The sequence below is a fragment of the Andrographis paniculata genome, unplaced genomic scaffold (genome assembly GCF_009805555.1).
Source record: "Andrographis paniculata isolate CXL003 unplaced genomic scaffold, ASM980555v1 Contig21END, whole genome shotgun sequence".
Classification (NCBI taxonomy): domain Eukaryota; kingdom Viridiplantae; phylum Streptophyta; class Magnoliopsida; order Lamiales; family Acanthaceae; genus Andrographis; species Andrographis paniculata.
This window is the reverse complement of record NW_026137502.1, coordinates 2,753,385-2,774,524: the sequence shown is the minus strand read 5'-3', so window position 1 is coordinate 2,774,524 and position 21,140 is coordinate 2,753,385. Positions and strand designations below refer to the sequence as shown.

At 33.2% G+C, this 21,140-nt stretch overlaps 2 protein-coding genes across 3 annotated transcripts; both read right to left on the bottom strand.

Moving 5' to 3' along the window:
• Window positions 1-8: 8 nt before the first annotated feature.
• LOC127245185 (peptidyl-prolyl cis-trans isomerase FKBP20-1) lies at window positions 9-3,813 on the bottom strand. 2 transcript variants are annotated; one of them, XM_051265936.1, is made up of 6 exons: window positions 3,659-3,813; window positions 1,639-1,768; window positions 1,403-1,536; window positions 1,172-1,251; window positions 433-525; window positions 9-329 (listed from the first exon to the last, which is right to left on the bottom strand). In XM_051265936.1, exons 2-6 carry the CDS (start codon window positions 1,745-1,747, stop codon window positions 185-187), a joined length of 561 nt encoding a protein of 186 aa, XP_051121893.1. In that variant the 5' UTR covers window positions 1,748-1,768; window positions 3,659-3,813; the 3' UTR covers window positions 9-184. The 2 variants fall into 2 exon arrangements, with proteins under 2 accessions (XP_051121893.1, XP_051121894.1); XM_051265937.1 differs by lacking the exon at window positions 3,659-3,813 and having other exon boundaries at window positions 1,639-1,790.
• LOC127245183 (uncharacterized) lies at window positions 3,797-20,436 on the bottom strand. Its single transcript, XM_051265933.1, has 18 exons — window positions 20,007-20,436; window positions 19,282-19,383; window positions 19,114-19,180; window positions 18,683-18,867; window positions 18,235-18,495; window positions 16,793-16,876; window positions 16,644-16,691; window positions 16,495-16,559; window positions 15,942-15,990; window positions 14,472-14,685; window positions 10,868-10,995; window positions 10,541-10,621; window positions 10,399-10,473; window positions 6,110-6,164; window positions 5,976-6,033; window positions 5,730-5,880; window positions 5,138-5,340; window positions 3,797-3,882 (listed from the first exon to the last, which is right to left on the bottom strand). Exons 1-17 carry the CDS (start codon window positions 20,391-20,393, stop codon window positions 5,146-5,148), a joined length of 2,205 nt encoding a protein of 734 aa, XP_051121890.1. The 5' UTR covers window positions 20,394-20,436; the 3' UTR covers window positions 3,797-3,882; window positions 5,138-5,145.
• Window positions 20,437-21,140: the final 704 nt, after the last annotated feature.

The following is a 21,140-nucleotide window of genomic DNA, read 5'->3' as shown; positions in this document are numbered from 1 at the left end:
CCCTATCATACAGTATATAGTAGTAATTCTTATTACATTGAACTAATTTCTGAGTTATATCCAACATTTTGTTTCAAGAAAGCAGTTTATCTTTATATTACAAACACCCAAAGTGATAAAACTCCGATGATCAAAACAACAATCATACGCGAAACAATCTTTTATTAGCATGTTCAGATTGGTTCTACTTGGCTTTACCTTTTCCCTTGCCTTTCTTGGCTTCGAGTTTAGCTTGAATTCTTGCGGCTGCAGCCGCTTTCGCCTCGTCCCGTTTCTTCTTTTCTTCTTCTTTAACTGCAGCTGCAAGTTCCCTTTGCTTCTTAAGCTCCCTAGGTGAAACAGGTAACGTTGTTTAATGAGAAATTCTGGTGATTTGTAAATTGAAACATAATCCAAATTTGATTTGAGGTTAGTATAACTTGTAATACTTACTCCAGCCTAGCCTTTTCATCCGAGACACTACTTAGACTGGATCCCTTGCGAGGCCGGCAAGCGACCAACTCAACCTCGAAAATAAGGGTTGAACTGCAGCAAATAAGAATACATGATTGCAGATTGCAGGCATACAAAATTGGTTCCACAAAAAATATAGCCACCCTATATGATTATCCGAGGGAGGGAATGTAGAAAATTTCGAAAACTTTGCAACCATGTTCACAAAATTTAAAGTGTTTCTATGACATGGTTGAAAATTTGTGAGTTCCTTGAGCCAATAAAAAGCAGACAATAGTTCACATTCTGTACAATCCAATGCAAAGCTTGTAGAACGAGTATACAATTGGATATATATATATATATATATATACACATGAATATCAACTTCCATGAAAGAGTAAATAGCATTTATAATTAATTGATCAGTTCTCACAACACATTAAGCTCAAAATGAACATTCCTAAGAATGCAGATCAACAAGGGCATGCAATTCAATGTATTTCTTCGTTGCATTTTATATGAGTAAGATTTTTCCACTACCTATCACAGATTATATTTGCAAGATTGATTGTTTTAGAACTTTCGAAAACAGGAACGGCTAAAACTTGAAATATTCTCACCAGTAAATGCAACACAAGTAAATAAAGAATAGATTTTTGCCACCCGGAACAATAGATACTTGTGAAATATTCACATCCTATATTATAGCAGTGACGTTAGATTAAAGAAGTATTACTCTGGGGGGATATCTGGTGGAGAACCAGCACTTCCATAAGCATAATCAGGCTTACAAGTGATCTTAGCTACCTCACCAACCTTCAACACAAATTAGAGAAATGAAAACATAAGCCTATTATACCAGTAAAGATTCACACAAAACACTCACACACACACACACACAAACATATATATATAGAAATAGATTTTATTTTTTTAAAAAAAAAAGCTTAAATGCTCAGGCATTCACCTTCATGGTTTTCAATGCAACGTCCCAAGCCTTTATGACAGATCCCTTGCCCACTTCAAAGGAGAAAATGGTATTATCTTCATGTGTCGTGTCAAAAACTTCACCCGTTTCGGCAAGAATGCCCTCATAGTGAACTATCAAAAAACAAAAAAATGATGCAAATAGTGATGACTCCAATGGTGGTGATGATGCAAAAACATAAGTATTTACTTCACATATTTTATTTATGACCATACCATCAACAAGGGGAAGACTCTCGGATGGAACAAGTGCATCGGGTTTGGCCCGCCGTACTATCGTCTTCAACACACCTCCATCCCCAGTCAAATCCATGGTATCACCCATGATTTCAAATTTCTCAATTGACTGGGAGGAGAAAAAAAATCTCAGTATCAAATTTGCAAAGTACCATTCCAAAACAATATACACCTGCTGCACAATTACCTTTGAATAACAGACTTTTAAACAAAATTTTGACACAAGAAATTCAGATAATGTGAGAGAAACAAGCACATATTGCATCAATTAGCATATAGCCATATACAACAGAAATGTAAATAAGAATAAAATCATTCGGTTTGTCAGAAGTAATAGAAACTTGAAGCATTAAATTTTAAGCTGTCAAAAGTTTAATGAAACTCTTTCACTCCGATCAAGGATGCCATTCTGCTTAATTCATCTATAGGCAAACTAGACCCTAAACCCTTAACCTCAAAACCCTAAATCCTCACATCTTCATGTGATTGAACTTCATTCACATCCAACAATGAAATGATCATCTTAATCCTTAGGTTATCCTTCCCTGCCAAAAGATTGACCCTGTATCATTTTCAACCATTAACCATGCTTCTGGCGAAGGGCCATATTTTACTTAGTAATATTAGAGAAAAAAAGGTGGTGCATTTATTGAATACACAGGCATTTAAAAAGTCATATAAGAAAATATATGAACTGGAAGAGTGTTGATAAAGAAAGCTAGATTTTGGCTTTTCAAACACCCATGAAATTGACTCCCTCCGCACCTGAGAGTACATCTTATTATTATTATTATTAAAATATTAAATATCTTGTTTTTACAGGGTAAGAAAATGGGATTTTGGATTTGATTTTGGGCACTTAATCTTCTTCCAAACCTTTGCTTCACTCTCTCCTATGGAGACAACTCTTCCTCAGCCCAAAAATAGAAGCATTATATTTGTGTATGAATCATGGTCACATCTTTTCAATTCAACATTAATTTTGGGCTCAGAGTTATCTAGGAGAAATTCTCAATGTTGAGTGTTGGATGCCTTTTTCTTCTCCAGTATTGTGCCCCCTTTATTGACTACAACCCAAGATATTCAAGAAATGATGACGAGGTAGATGCTGAGGGTGATGGCATTGTGGATTCTGAGGAGCATGTGTTTTGGGAGCAGAATGGTGGGTTTCTGTTGGGAGCAACATAGACTGTAGTAGAGGTTTCACAAAATAGGGATGGAGAAAGGTCTACGGGAGAAGATGAAACAATATACGAAATTACATTCCCATTTCCAGATTCACAATCTGAGCACCGGGAGGATCACGAGAGCCCATGAATTCATTCTTTACCATTCAAAAAATTTCAGAGCCTAATTTTCTAGCACAGCAGTTTAATACAGAAGTTGAGTCCTAGCTACAGCCACTGTGAAACTGGCCATGTATAGTTTTACATTTAGGCTGTGGATAACAATGATTATTAAAATAAATAGAAGACATGTTTGGTATGCATGATTTAGTATTACCAGTAAGTAAAATAATCCCATGTCATGATCACCAGCTGAACCTCAGTAACTACGATTATCACGCCTTAGTTTATTATCGAGAATGTTAATTGGAAAAATACTAATCCCATCTCATCTTAATGCTCGGATCCATCAAACTACATATGTTGTTTTCAAGTTAAGAAAAAAAGCAAACTAACTTTCTGTGGAACTATAATTGCAAACAATCCACCCTAAAAACGAAAGAAGAAATAAAGGGCAACCATAACCTAATGGAAAAAAAGGTCCTATACCTAATTATGTCCGACAAGATCAGCAAAACGATCAGATTAAATTCTAAAATCACCTCACAATTAAAGCATTAACAAAATACAGCAAACACAACCGTCAAAACACCAAAGAAAAAGCTTCAGATCAAGTAATTACCTAGAATGGCAGCAATCAATCGAGGAAACAAATCCTTGAAAATTAAACTATGTTGTGCAAACTGCTGAATATAATATTATAATACCCATACCTGTGCGGCGGAGAGGGCTGAATCGAAGCGACGGGCACAAAAAGGAGAATCGGAGAGGAGATCGATGGTAAATCGGCTTCACAGATACAGTAACTGAGGGCTGCGGCCATAAAGATGCTTCACTTTCCTCTGCGAAGATCCCCTCAGTGACTGTTGCCGCTGGCTCTTTATCGATACGCCTATTCACCGCTGAGTCTGAGCACCACTCGCTCCCCAGCGCGTGCCTGCACGAATCGGACCATTATATTCAGCCCAGCCCAAGCTCTATTTCTTATATGGGTTAAGCCCAGTCACGTTTAACTGTTAATCATGATGTTTATGTAGAGAGATAAAAAGTATCATTATAAATTTACTAAAAAAATTAATAAAAATTAGTATGATAAATAAAAATTAATTAATTTAATTTTATTAAAGTACAATTTGAAATAAATTTCTCTTTAAATTTTCATGTTTAGATTCAATCCCTTATATTATTTTGCAATGCTTTCCCATTTTAAAAAGTTATTGTGGTTAACTTCTATCATTATCTTATTTCTAATTTTATCCTTATTTATTTAATTTATCAATTTTGATTATTCTCTTTGAAAGGAAGCCTTGTTCCGTGTTCGGTTACACTCGCGTTAAAGATTATGTGATCATTAGAAAATTCAAATCACAATATTTAAGTGAAATAAACGTAAGAAAGAAACGGATAAGATGTTGGTTCGATTTTGAATGTTCTTTTAGTGTTTTAATTTTGTTGGTCGATTAAGATAGTGTTATTAGAGGTCACAATTGATCTCACCCCTATTTAGTTGAAGATGAAAACAAAGACAAAGATCGAAACTCATGTATGACTTTTATGATCGATTGATGTTTTTATTTTGTTTTTGGAAATATTGTATATACATATTTTTATTTATAATTGCAATAGTTATTAATTTTACATTTATTATGACATTTTTTAGAAAAGTATGTATAGAAAAAAATATTTGTGGCACTGTTGCAATGCTAATATCCATAAGTATTTTCAGGAGATATATATTTTGAATTAAATATACATATATATATATATATATACTTTTGCTTCATTACTAAACATTTCTCAACTTAACTATCATACCTGTGTGATAATCCCCGACAATAATCACCATAAATCCAACACAATAATAATCAATACGCACGTTATCTTCCCTAAAGAAATTTTGCATGTCAAACTGATTCTCCGGTCATTAATTGGATCTATTTATTTCTCAAAATTCACATAGTTTTTAACGAATCGAGTTGAATTCATTCATCGGTGTACAATGAATCAAATCAACCTCGTAAACTACATTCAACTGTATAATGCTGGTTGGGGTTCCTTGGTGGATTATTTCAGTAACAACACTATTTCCAGACATGCTTTATTTTTATATCAATGTTGCAGATTAACTAGTTTTATACCATTCTAGGATTTGCATTCGGAATGTAGAATGTATTGTTCTTACGGATACAAACCTTTGCTTTCAGACTGACTTAATGAGCTTTGTGGACTCCAGAACTTTCTTTGCCCATTCCTTCTCTTGCTGTTCTAGTGATGTTTCGAGAGCTTTGCGAGCTTCAGAAAGATTGTCACCATTGATGGAAGAGTCAGTCTTCATGGCAAAGAGTATTTCATTCACGCCTTCTTCAATCTCAAGGGAAAAGAGGTTGCCAAAAACCTGCGCGAAGCATGCACCAAAACATTATATGAAAGAAAAAAAGTTAATTCGATTAATTTAGATGGAAAGATTTATTTAAAAACAAAATAAAATTCGAAGGGTATAGAAAATTTAATGATATTCAGTGATGACAAGAATAAAAAACAGAAAGAAACTTAGTCAATACTCTAACAAAAAAACTTCCCGACTATCATTGGAGCTTCATTTTTTATTTTAGTCTCAAAGTGCCAACCATAAATGAACTTAAAAGAGCCCAATAATTTTGAGATAAAGTTTTAAATGATTATATGCAAGGCATGGATTAAACACCGGAAAAAAGCAGTTATTGCGAGTCAAACAGAATGTCTAATTTTAAAACCATATCTTTGTCATGTCAAAACTGTACTCACTGTTTTCAATCTCAAATATATTGCAGTCTTTAGAGAAGAGGCCCTTGAGATCAGATTAATGATGAATAAGCCTCGCTCAGCTAGTGATTTTTTTACTGATATAAGAAAAGATTCCTCAACAAAGTCTGTTGCAGGAGAGGTTAAACCAGAGCTGCAATACAATGAAACAAGCAAAAAAATTGTAAATCAATAAATATGACAAATACATATATATATATATTTATATAAAGCTACTGGCTACATTACCTTATATCCGTTGTGTTAACATCAATTATGAGTACGTTGATGCAAGAACCCTTTCCATCTGCACAAACAAGTTAGCATTTCAAACTACTTGTGAACTCATAATTTCGGCTGCCTATAAAGTCTTTATACTTTACCTGCTGCTGCAGTTCCTTTATCATGGACATACTTAATTCCATCCATAACACGCACCTGAGCAAAATGATAACAAACAGAAGAATTGGGTCAATTCTGCAGTTAAAAGTCCGAAAAGAATGCAAAACAACAAAGAAATAAAATAGAATTCTTTTGATAAACAACGATTAGGACTATAATTATTTTTGTGTACATAAGTTAGCTGATCTGTATTCCTATATTCATGTAGATTTCCAATGGATTTTGGCACAAGACTGTGTGCATGATCAATCCAACCACAAAAGCAACGACAAGATCCACATTGAACATGCTTCCTCTATAACCAAATTGCCTAGGACTGGTGTAACCAATATTTTACATACTGCACACACTACGAACTCTCAATCAATATAACAATTTGAAACCTATTATGCTTTAGAGCATGTTGGTAAGACTCCGTTTGGATATGCTTCTCAAAAGTATTTTTAAGTACTTTTTGAAAAGCAACTTAGAGGGTACTTCTAGAAAAAATCATAAGCAGTTTTAAAGTCTAAATTACTACTTAATCCATGATGATAATAATAATAATAATAATAATAATAATAATAAGTTTATTTTATTTTTTATTCCAGCCAATATTGAAATCAGAATATTAATATATATTGTACACATATTTAATTATATATCTAAATTATATATTTTGAAATATTTTAATTAAATATTTAAAATCATTTTAATTATAATATTTTTTAAATTTTCTTATATAAAACATAATTATAATTTACTATAAAATACTTTAAAAAAATACATTAAAACTAATTAAATCTTAAATTATTAGAATTAATAATTAACTTAATCAGTATATTTTTTGTTTTTTTTTGTTACTGTTTTTAAATAAAGTTATGTTTATCTATATTTTAGTTTCAATAAATATTTTGTATTATAACAAAAACTCTATCACATTACCTACTGTATCCGAATATATGTTTTATTAATAAGTTATTCAAATTTTATCATATAATTTTGTTTTCTTCATTTATATATTATAGATGCATAATTGTAAAACTAATACTATTTTTCTTTCACTTCACCTGTATAACAAAATACAAAATACTAATTTTCATTTTTTACTCATTTTCGATTTCATATGAACCAAACACATTATTATAAATTTGATATTCCCTCGTTTCCCTTCGCCTCCCTTCATTTCCATTAAAATCTCTCCCTTTCTTATTTAAACCAAATAGGCCATAGAGGTTTTGTGGTGAAAGGGAAAAATAACCATATGCACCGATTGAAAAAGAGCTTTTATGAGCTTAAACAAGCTCCAAGAAAGTAGTATAAGAATTTTGAATCTGTCATGATTCAATAAGGGTGCAAGAAACTGATTCTCACACTTGTGTTTTTGTACCGCTGTTATAGCGTAATGATATTATCATCTACTTCTTTATGTAGCTGATATGTTTATTGTAGCTTCTTCGGATTTGAAAATGTACAATTTGAAGGAGTTGAGTAAACACTTTGCGATGAAGAATTGGGACCAACTGTAAGTATTCTTGGGATGAATATTTGTCGGAATAAGGAAGAAAAAAAAGTTTAGGGTTGTCTCAAAAAGTTACATCGAAAGGTGTTACAACATTTCAACATGGACAAGGACAAAACTACCTTTACCCTACTTGTTGTTTCATTTAAATTGAGTATGGAACAATGTCTTTCTAATGAGAAAGAAAATGAAGATATGCGGCGAATTCCTTATGCCTCAACCATTGGTAGTTTGATATATGCTATGGTGTGTACTCGAACGAACATACCTTATGCACTTGATGTATTTAGCCAATTCATATTGAATTTGGGCAAAAAACATTGAAGTGCGGCGAAGTGGATTTTGAGATATCTTTGTTGGTTATACATATTCTGATATGACCGGAGATTGATAATATGAAGTTTACTTCTGGATACTTGTTAACTTATGCATGGGGAGCAATTTCATGGAAATCCCGATTTAAAAAATGTGTTGCATTTATTCCAACGAGATGGAGTTTATTGTTGCTACCAAGGCTTGCAAAGAGGTATTGTGGTTGAAGACTTTTGTGAGTCAGATTGGTTTTGCTCAACAGAAATATGTTTTGTATTGCGAAAATCAAAGTGGGATCCATCTTACCAAGAATCATTTCATTTGATGGGAGATCGAAACATATTGATACAAGGTATCATTGGATTCGAGAGGTTTTGGGTTCTAAGTTGCTTGAAGTTGATAAGATCCACACGGATGAGAATGGTGCATATATGTGCACTAAGAGTCTTCATATAGATAAGTTTGAGTTTTGCAGGTCGCTTGCAGGGTTGTTTGCCTCTTGCACATAGTTGGAGGGGGATAATTGTTGGGTTTGGGTTCTTCCTACGTGTAAAAGGCCTAACAAGTCATGGAAACCCAAATTTGTTGGTGCCCTATCTCAAAATTATTGTGCCCTAAATTCATTTAAAGAAGTTGGCTTTGAAGAGAGGTAATTGAGAAAGAATTGTCATCCACAAACAATATAGAATCGACAAGCAAGAGAGAATTTCTTCAACTCAGTAGTTTCGATCAACGATTTCATCATATTTGGATATTCTTTCGGTATCGTTGATTTTTCACCTTTTACTTGTTTCAAATTCTTGTTCAATCTTGTTGGTTGGTGGTTTGGAATTGATTTTTTTTGTCGTTGGGAGATCTTTTGTGATAAGGGTTTTGATTCTTGTAATTGAGTGTGGAGTTTGATAGTCTTTAGTTGTGGTTATCCTTGAATGTATATACATTATTGATATAGTAGACTTTTACCTTGGGTCGGGTGATAGGCCTCGTGGTTTTTATCCTTCATTTTGAAAGATTTTTCCACGTTAAAATTTTCGGTGTCCTATATTGTTATTTTCATTATTTATTGGTGTTTTCTGTTTCTCAACAATTGGTGAAAGAAATAATCGGATTTAGTGAAGAAGTTTGGTGGAGTAGAAGATAATACCCTCCTTAGGTATGACCACGCCCAACCACCGTAGGATTTTTGTCACCATGGTTCATTTCTTTTTGGTGATATGTCACATTGAAGACAATTGGATTCTTAATCAACTTGGTTAATTGTTCGTTTATTTCACAGGAACATACTATATTTAGAATATGCATTTGATCAGTGGAACTTTTAATACTTTTAATTTATTGTTTTTTGCCAAACCCCTCGAGGCATGTCTTTCTAATATTGTAACTTATTTTTAAATTACAGATTTATAGTATTTGTGCAATTAAGATCATCATAAATTGGTTTAGAGTTATTTATTTATTATGGCTTGTCATTTGTGCAATTAAGATCATCATAGATTGCTTTAGAGGTATTGATTTTTTCTGTTTTCTTCATTTGCAGTTATTTGGTTTGGATGTGACCAGACCTAAGCACCACGTCCTGTTATATTTTGCTGGTGTGGCCATACCTAAGTACTACGCTCTATTCTATTTTGCTTGCATGACCACGCACAAAAAGTATATTCTTATATGTTTTTGTTTGTATATTCCTCTTCATCCGGTGTTCTCTCAACAAAAAATCCGGCGGACAAGTGGTGGCACTTGTGGCTTTGGCAGCGGTGCTGATGCTGGTTGATGCATTGTCGCATTTTGGAGGGCGCTATGGAAATGAGCTGAAAATGGAAGTAAAAATATGGTGTCTTAGGTTGGTAGTGCGTGGAGGCACGTGCAGCAACAATTAGAGACCGTGGGTGGCGATGTTGGTGGAAAAGAACAAGATTCCAATGCTAGTATGGTAAAAGAACAACATTTGAATGGGTGTTTAAGATAATTAGGTGTTTCTGGGTATGGACAACGATTCTCTATAACAATGACAACAGAACGGACAGCATCGGCGTGGTAGTTTTAACTTTAATAATAAATGGCTCTGATGCCATTTAAGTATATATTCTATATTCTCAATAATATATGCAATAAATTGACAAAGATAATATAGTGACAAAGTAACCTAAATGAGTCTACTCTTAACAATTCTCAACATAAATTGGTGGCATTATTTTATTGTTTAGTCCCTAGGAATTTTTTAATTAAACTATTAATGAGAACATAAGTTCCTCTCGTAATTGAGCACCTCACTGCAGTTGAGTAAAAAAAAATTCCATTCTACTAATTCAACAATTTGGAAATTATTGGTATAATAGACACATATACATCTCAATGAATATTTTGTGAACAAGACCAGCCAATGGAACTCTAAGAATTTCTATTAGTCAGTTAACTATAACATGGATTAAACAACAAAATAAAAAAATTAAACATTACCTTCAAATGGTCATCTTCTATAAAACCAAAATATTCTCTAGCTATATCATAAACCGCAGGATCCAATTCAATTGCCTGTCAAAATAGAATCAGCATGAGGGCAGAAATGCAGCTAATAAAAAACACATAAATATCAACACACCTTGATAAATAGAGTAGTTAGCCACTTCCTCATAAACATGGGAAGCAATCCAGCTCCTAGACCGATAACTACTGTTTTGACCTGAAGGGGCATGCAGCTTTATTCAGTAAAGGGCATCTTCCAGAAAAAGTGAAGCCCCAATACAAAACCTTTGACAAAAATATCAGTTCTGATTGGCAGCATAAGCAATTAAGAAACTGCTTGCCTTTGAAACACCCCAGCAGCAGCAGAGGTGGCGGAAATAATCAAGAATATTACAGTATGAAAGGCACGTTATCGTGCCAAACCATAGCTAACAGGATGAGATACAAACTTGTAGGTACTTACTTTCCCCTCCTCTGAGGTAGACCCTTGTATGTCTCTGAGTAGGGAAAAAAACATTAATCCAGAAATTATTCCACTGTGGTATGAGCTTGTCAAATAGTCGTGATCTACTTTTTTCTGACCACATGATCCTGCCACACGTGAAAGATGGAAAATTGATGTACATGATAGTGAAAACAGATAAACATTATTCATATATCAGTATTATAAAATAATAATGGTAGAGTTTTTTGGTTGTATTCATGCAGTAAAGTAATCAGAGAGTAATAATTTCATATAGGGTAGTTGCAAAGTTTGTTGAAACAATAGGAAGTTATTATTAACATATGACACCAAGGATAACTAATCAGTCTTTATATATCCTAAACACAATGAGCTCCATGTCAGACAGTTTTTGCTGTACAATATGAAGTCCACTACTCATGCTGAATGCAGGAATATGAACCTAATAAACAAGTCAGTTATTTCAGGTACTCGGAACAGGGTTTACAAATTGATGGCAATTAGATGATCTGACCTTGAGAGTTATTTAGCAATGTACGATATTGTGCTAACTGCTAAACAACCGTCTTGGGAATTGGATAAAAGCTTCTCTGGGTGATATAATATACCATATAATGTTTTGACTAGTTTTCACCAAAAGGAGGTAACAGTTCTTTTCTAGCCTTAGTAACAGGATATGAACCTTGGGTTGCCTCTAAGAATACCAACTAATTTCAAGGAGATTTGGAAACAATCAGTGAGAGCTTGAACGGAAGCTGGGGGATGGAATTGGTCTTATTTATCAAAATTGGGAGCCTCAGAGTTAATAAATGAACAGTGTCTACTTGCTGACATTTCCTTTTTCTATTCAAGACTAAGAGTGGCTAGAAGATTTGATCCATCAAACATAGATCTTTTGGAGAGGAATTGAAAATCGATGTAAGTTTCATCTTGTAAACAAAAAGGAAATGAAGTAATTGAAAATCGAAGTAAGTTATCATCTTGTAAACATACTCAGTCCTCTCGTGCTCCTAATCTTGTTTACTATTTTATTAGTTATCACCGTTTATCTCCTTCCATGTATAGTGTTGTGTTTGCTTTAGATTGTCCTTGTTCCCCGTTCTTGGCATGAGACTTTGGGTCATTTAAGGTGGTGCCAGGCCATGGTTGAGAAAATGTCTGTTTTGCATGCTAACAATACTTGATAGTTGGTCCCCTTGCCGTTAGGAAAGACATCCGTGGCTTTCCGATATGTTTATGAAGTCAAGGTTGGCCTCATGGTTGCATTGATCATCTCAAAGCTCAGCTTGACACGAAAGGCTTCCCTCAATATGGAGAAACCTTCTCTACTATTGCTAAAATGTCTTTTGTTTGCCTTTTTCTTTCTATGGCAACTATGCCTGGTTGGCCCCTTCATCAGCTGGACATTAAAAATATCTTTTTGCGTGGTAAACTTGAAGAAGAAGTGTACATGAAGCAACCACTTAGTTTTGTTGCTCAAGAGTTTGGTCTTGTGTCGCCTTTGTCTCTCACTTTATGATCTGAAACAAGTCTCTACAAACATAGTTTGGATGTTTCAATCTTGTTATTCAAAAATCTGGTATGACACACTGTTCGTTTGAACATACCATATTCTTTCAGCATACTCTAGAAAGACAATGTGTTTACTTGATTGTTTATGTTGATGATATCGTTATCACTGAGGATGATACGGATGGTACTCACGTAAAGGAGCACATACACAAACATTTTCAGACCAAGGATTAGGGACCGCTACGTTACTTCTTAGGAATTGAAATTTTCCAGTCAAAGAACGGTGGAAGAAACAGACATGATTGAATATAAGACTATGGATTCTCCTGTCCAAATATGAAGTTGCTTGATTCTCCCATCCAAATATGAAGTTGCTTATTGGACAAAGAAGCCTTTGATTGATGTTGGACAATATAGATAGCTAGTTAGGAAGCTTAATTATCTCACTATCACCTGACCAGATATATTATTTGCAGTAAGTGTGGTGAGTCAGTTCCTACCGTCTTTAAGTGATTTTCATTAGAAGGCAATTATGCTCATTTTGCACTAAATCATGGTCATTAAGATATTGTTGGATTTTCAAATGCTGGTCGTTCAAGGTCTTCACTTGATAAATCGGGTTATTGTGTGTTTGTTGGGGGTATTTTGATATCTTGTAAGAGTAAAAAGCAAGACGTGGTCGTGTGTTCTAATACTGAGGTTGAGTACCGTGGTATGGCCTTAGCTACATGTTGGGTTATAAAATTTCTTTGAGAACTCAATTTCTATGAGATGATGAAGAAAAAATTGTGATCACACAATAGGTTGCATCAAAACCAATATTTTATGAACGAACAAAGCATATTGAAATAGATTTCACTTCATCAAGAAAAAAATGTTATATGGACGTACAAATACTAAATATGTGTCTTCAGATGACCAACTTGCACACATATTGACAAAAGCCTTAAGAGGTCTTAGATCCGATTTCATTTGCAACAAATTTGGATTGTACTACTTGTACGCTCCAGCTCGAAGGGGAATGTTAAATTTATATGTATCTTTACAATTTAGATAGACTTGATTTGTTTGTTAGATTAGATTATCTACCAATTAGATTTGTTTGTTAGATTAGATTATCTTCCAATACCTATATATGTGTGTATTCTCCAAGGAATGAAATAAAATAAACTTTCTTATCTTTTCTACAAGTACAAACCTGACTGACCTTGTTAAGTAATATTCGTCTAACTTTGCTTGAGCATTCAAATTAAGTATAATATTACAAAAATATATAACTATGAGTGGTAAAAAGATCAATGGACTATCTTAACATCTACCAAGCTTCCACTAACAAAACTCAAGATTGTTCATGAACAAAATGACTAAAAACGTGTGCTTTTATTTTTGGAGGGCATGTGGGATGCTTATTGATGACGAATAATGTGGACAACAGTGGTAGTGGAATTGGTAGTGACAGAAGTAACAAGATAATGAACAGATGTATGCCACATCCTATTAATTGGTCAATTTGAAAGGAAGCAATATAAATAAATAAATGGTGGGCTCATGATAATATAGAATGTGTTGAAGATATATTTAAAGAGGGAAGAGAAAGGAATGCACATAAATGCCTTTCATGAAATGTATTTAGTTACTTACGAAAAAAGTAACTTTAATGGCCTGATTTGGAAAGAAGCGATGAAAAAAAAAAGAGGTGAGCTTTTTGACAAGGTAGGATGCGATGAAGATACATTCAAACGGGAAGGGAAAGGAACTTACATATTAGGTATACATAGAACTACTGGTCTTTGAAACAAATGACTCCTTACTAGGCTAAGTAGCTCTTTTCCCATGTTGCAAACTTTTGATGCCTTTCATGAAATCTATTTGGTTACTTATGAAAAAGTTAAGATTAATGATCTTACACTATAGAGAGGTAAACTACAAATAGATTCAGTAAAGAGACAAGTGCACTGTATTTGGAAACAATTTTAGTTTGAAAATTATTGTTTTCCCAATTTCAAGTAAACTATAGCAACAATATTAGAATCTAATAGTAATATGATCTGCCCCCCCAAAAAAAAACAAGAAGAATTACAAAAGAAGTTACCAGCATAGATATCTAGGCCTTCAGTTGATAAAAGAGCTTCAGACTGCACCAAAGTCTCAGCTCTCGAAAAAACAAGGCGACGGTATAAACAACTTTTAGAGGCAGCACCATCCACATAATAGATCACATCATTTGTGTCATCATACATCACGTCGTCCATGGTATGATAAGCCACATCTTCTACAACAATCGGACCAGTGAGCAGAGACCCAACCTGGAATTTAGAAGCAAGAAAAACATGAAAAAGAAAAGAAAAAAGCAAAGAAAAAATCGAGTACTACTGTATTAGAAAGAAATGGAAACATCTGATGGTAAAGAAAATAATCATACAAACTCAATTAGTAGTTTTAAACTCCATATTTTTACATAATATACTAGCAATTTAGTGACTTGAGTAGGAAAGCCGATGAATCAGTTACAATGTAGTGAAGCAGTCACTCCTCAACCTCAAACAAGCTTATGAGAGAGGTAAATTTACTGATCAAATGTGATGGATAAAATATGCGAGGAACACAATGTCAAACTACATCCATCAATGCCTATGCCAGGGAAAAATTCATTTAGATAGTGATCACTTTTATTCTTTCGTATATGAAAATGCTTTCTCTCCACAGCCATATTGAGAAGGCTTCTAATAATCTGAGATATCATTATAATGTTCCAGCTCAACTCAACCAAAAGAATCGCATTAGTAACAAAAAGCAACAAAAGCACCCTCACCAATAAAAACAATGAATAATCTTGAGGGAGGGGGTGGCGAGAAAGAGATTTCTCAAGATTCCAGATTTTTCTCATTCCAGCACTTTTCCCCAGTTGTTAAGTTTCAGTTACGACAAGGACCAGGATCACGATCTAACTAAAAATACAATTTATTCTCTCTATACAGAATACATACATATATTTATATAGATATATAGAAGAAATTATATACCTATTTCACTCGATTCCCCCAACACAAAGACATTAGGGCTCTTTACCAAGCTAGCCTTCAAATTCTTCCACAAGGATATGCAAATTTCATCCCATATGACATTGAATTAAATTTTTATTCCCACGTAATATATATATTTTTTCCCAAAAGAAGTGCAACAAAATGCACTTGACTACAGGCTTAAATTGCAAAACATGGTTGAACACTAAAAACAAAAATCTTCTAATAAATGTCTTTTGAGGCAAAAAAGACAGTTTCAAGAGCTCTTTAGCCTCTATCAAGCGACCAAGTGCATAAGTGATAAATGCCGTTCAAGAGAATGTAAAATAATATTTGAAAGAAAAATCACTACAACAAAATTCGCATAGCTCACTAAACATCACATCGATCTACATTAACTGACATAAGAGATATTGTTCACTTGGACTCTTGTAGATTACTAGACTATAAGACGGGTAAAGACAAACTTTGTAATTTGAAAAGAAAACCAACATATACTATTAGACATGCCGTCAACAAAATAACAGAAGTTATTCAACCTGATACAAAATGTCACTCTGCTTGAGCGTATCATCTGCATACATAAACCTGCAAAATGATTTGAGCCAATTAGATTTATGTCTGCAAGTGGTACAAAATGTCATAAATAAGGGAACTTGTTTCCAAACTTAAGCCACTTTTAAGTATTGCCTTATATATATAACAAGAAAATTTGAGCATGAAACCACTAGACAATGAATACATGATGGTTTTTTATAATTTATTTATTCTACATGTATACCGTACTTAAAGCATATTGTTTGGTCATTTCACATCATTTCAGTAATTTCTTGTATTGGAATACAGAATTGTAAATTTTCTAACCATAATGTCAGAACAATAGCTTTGTTCTCCCAACAATCTTCTTCCAGACACGATTTCCAATATATATTATATATATTCTATTCTCTCACAAAATCAAGGTGCACATTTCCATAAAATAAAATAATCAGAACCGGAAGATTCTTTGAAAAATAAAACAAATTGTCTTTAAAGATTCATAGGCCATGTTCAGTAACATTGGAATGGAATGCAATGCAAATAGATACTCACGTAATTGGAAGCGCATCGTCACAATCCATTGGCAGCAAATTCTTAACTAGTGGAGAGAGATCATTCTGAAAAAGGAAAACAAAACACAAGTTGTGACATAAAGTCACACATATCTTCTCCAACAGAAACAGAATAAAGTTGAATATTACCTGTATATCCTCCGTGCAAGTATTAGAGTTTCCGGAATCCAGTAAAATCTAACGTTAAATAAACTAACTTAATAAGGTGATAAAAAAAATTATGTAAATAACAGAGAAAATAATAAGCACTCTAGATTAATTAGATTATGAAAATGTACCATTAGTAAACGAGAAGCTTGTAAGGTTGCAACATTAAACCACCGTCCTTCATCCGTTGTGAAGAGCCACTCATGCACTCTCGACTGAAAGCTTAAATACAAATCATTTACTAGGTCGATTGACAACTTAGTGAAACAAGTAATATAAAAAGATTGTGGTGGAATTAATACATACAAAAGGGTCAACTTTGTTAGTATGTAAGTTTTTTACCTAGGTGTCTACTATTCATAAAAAAAATTCACAATAAAATATCAAATAAAAACACCTATTTTTTGTTTCTTATATTACAATAAAGATTCACATCAGTATATATTTATATCACATTAAAAATTATTTTAATTCAAAATTTTAATATTCAAAACCCAAACCCCACAATCAAACTTACATCTAAATCAGAAATATGTAGATATCTTGGGTCTAACACAAAATTAAATATTGAAGTTATCTGCAAAATTATAATAAAAATATAGAAGAAAAGTCTATAAATGAATTTCTAATTATCAATCAAACCAATAAAATATCTAAAATTTATTCAATCATAGTATAGTTATAGCAAAAGTAATTATATCGATACCAATAGATAGGTAATCCAAGTTAATAAGATACTATCTTGTATAGATCCTCTCTTTATCTTTATCACCTTCATTCATTTCCATTGTATGTTACTCACCCTACACAACATTGCTAGAAGTAGTTATAACATTTTTTTTCATTGGTATTCGCTTCCTAGTGTAGATAAAAGGCTATTGTATAAATATTATATTGTTTTATATGATTTAAACTAAAAACCTACATTTTTTTGTTATAATAAACTAAACGGTTTAATAGATTGATTATTACTAAAATATAATATAAATACATAGTCTTACATGTAAAAACAAACGTAGAGCTTCTAGCGCTCCGCACCACACAAATGCTAAATGGCACTACGACCTCTATTGTGTGAATGCAACATCCCAGAGCAACGGTAGCAACAGTGTACCGCTCCGTAACAACGCTTTTAGTGCACTATTAACAACTATGATAGAAGCATGAGGTTAAAGCTACCAAATGCAATTGTTTGGTAAGTAGGCAAATAAGGAAGTAGCCAAATAAAACGACAAAGGGAAAAATTAATACGATTTTATATCCTATGCTCGCCTGGAAAGTTTTGAAACACAACCCTTCTTGGTTCTTTAGCAATTAATAGATCAAGGAAAATGAGTACAGATCTAAGTAGGTTCAAAATGTGTTGCTTCTAGAAAAATTTAAGCTATATATCTCAACATAGACATTAAGTTATGCTGAACAACAATAAAATTTCAAATTATGTTATCATACTAGTAAAAAACTTAGAATATCAAACTTTTTTAAGTTTTACTCAATGAGAGAAATTTCATTATGTAGGAAAGCTTGAAGGATAAAAGAATATATATTAAAAAAAAAAAAAAAAAAAACTTACTTTTGGAACAATGTATACACCAAATTGATGCTTGAAAGGTCCAAAATCTTCTAGAGCATCGAACAGTAGACCTTTGTAGTAGTAACGAGACAATCCAGGCTCACCTAATACCAGCTTTATCCTGCGACCAGGTTCCTTCACTGTTAGGTCCCCTTTTGCTCCTAGACAGAGGTCTTCGAGTGAGTATGTTAGATCAGAGCAATTAATGTACTCTGCTCGAACCACTTTTTCTCTCTCAAGTGCTTCATAGAGTCCAGACACCTAAACAATAAAAAGCATTAAGACTTCTGCAAACATGCATACATATATATATTTTTTAAGCTACTGCACAAAACCAATTCTCATGTGTTAGATCAAAGGGTATAAATGCTTCCTTCAGAATAACTCAGCAAGTACTTCTATTCCATGAAATGGAATTGGAAGGGTATGGAACAGGTGAAAGACTTACCTGATAACCACCAGATTCAATAGTACATTCATCCAAACATGATGATATCTCTGAAATTGCATTGGAAACATCTTTCTCAGACACTACCATAAAGGTCAGCAGCTTTGGGGTTTTAGATGACAATCTCTGAGCAATGCTGTAAATACTCATTTTCCACCCAAACCGAAACTTAGGAAAAAGTATATCTGGAAAAATGATTACATTTATGCAAAAAATCTTGTGTTACACCACAGCTAACCTTCGTATAAATGAATTTATTATGGAAAGAAAGACTGGAGGACTCTTATGATTTGTGGCACATGTACATTTAGATTTACTGAGTGAATAAAAGCAATCAAGAAACAAAAATGACAATTCACGACAAAGCAAGCTACAATTGATTACAAATGGCCAAATTTTTTCACCAAGCAAAAAGGCTCATAGGAAAATACCTAATATATGAGGTTCTCCCAATGTGAGGCAAATATATTTCCCTCCTGTCTTTAAAACCCTTTTCACCTGTTAATACACAAAAGAATGCTCTTGAGTCATGCTTTGCAGCCCAGTTCAAATACAATTATTAAAAACAGTATCACTCTCAAATGAATATTATCATAAACCTCAGACAGATATTTATATCCTAAAATGGGACCATGCTTAGGCTCCATGGAAGCATCTAATCCTCCCTTATCGATCACAGCATCAAAGCTCCCACTTTCAAGCTGAATCATAGTGAAAAAAGTGTTAGGGAGACAGGTAGCATTTGTATTCGAAAATTATACAGAACCTAAATATTAGTTAGTGTCTGGAATTAAATATTCCAAAGGATATATAGGTTTCCCAAACAGTTGAAATACCATTATACAGCATTCAACAAATTAAAAGGTCACCAACATCCCAAGAGAAACTAAAGAACAAATACATAATACTGTTCCACATTTCATTCTCCATTTTTCAAATAATAATAATAATTCAAGATATTTGCATAAGATAATTCTACAATTACCAGTCCTCACACGCTATGCCAACACCAAATCAATATACTCAAAACACATCAGTAATTTCTCAAACTGAAACTTAATAGTTTGGTATGCAAAATTGGATATGCCTAACTATGCATTCACAGATAAGCAGCTACCATTTGCAGCAACAAAGAGAGCTCACAATAACAGCGACTAGATATGATACTCTAAAACTCAAACCATCTAAAACTCGCCATAAATTAAATTAAAAGCTCGTGATCGCCAGATTCTGCTTCCTATCAATATTTCCTTATCAAACAATTCCTTAATTACAGTGTTAGATTGTTAGCCATAATCACAACTCAACAAATGCAAGAAAGTACCGGCATACTGCTCATGTCCATAACGCGCCACTTCATCTGCGGCCGCTCTCTCACATTCCGCCTCAACATATCCATAATAACCACTTTCGAGAAATCCACATTCGTTATGTTACGAAACCCTGCGTCGTACAGATGCTCCGACAGACGCGAGTTCCCGCAGCCAGGCACCAAGATGCTCGCCGCCGGCGAAGAGCCTTCTTCCGACTGCGACGACAGATGCTGTGTGAGCGGTGCTTGGAGTTCGGGCCATTCGGCGTACCACTCATAGGGATCATCGACGCCTCTTAACGTATAGAACCTATCCCAACTCTCTTTGACTGTGAAGTCTTCAAGCGTCTTCAACAACTCTTCTTCGCTCATCTTCTTCCCACTGTTTCTCTTCTCCATTTTGCGCAGAGGATTTTCGGAACGTTCAATGGGGTTCACTTCAGTGGAGAGGCTTTAAATGAGTCGATGGAAAACACGTCCAGTTCAAACTTTTGACGTGATAGTAATAAAAATTATTTTTATAAAGAGACAGTAGAGCGGGAATTATTAACTCAGAAAGTAACCGCTATTTGGAGTACTAACCATGGTTATGTCCTTCTCTGAATTTTATGACTGATTTTTGAATTATATCAAATAATTAATTTTTTATATTATATTATAATTTTATTTTATAGGAGCATTTAAATATCATGTCAATATATATTTATATGAGATTAAACAATTAGTTAAATTAAATTTTTTAATATTAAAAAATTTAAATTCAAAATCTCAAACCCACGTACAAACACACCCTTAAGTTTTTCTATCTGTCTTTTTTTTTTATAAAAAAATAATCAAAATATTATTCTTTCTGGTCATTTTTTTTCTTTTTAAGTCGTCCAACCAAATTAGTACATCTTCCTAATATAATACTGATAATTAGTAAATAATCATTTAAATTAAAATTTTAATTACATTTAATTAAATTACTAATATTTTATAAGTTTATTGTATGGTCCATTGTAAATTTGGAAATTAGACTATAATTTTGAATAATAAAAATTAAAATTAAAATTTAATTTAATAAAAATAGATATTTATGTAATGTTTAAGATTTTAAATTAGTTTTAATGTAGTATTAAAAAATTTAAATATTTACTTTGGTAT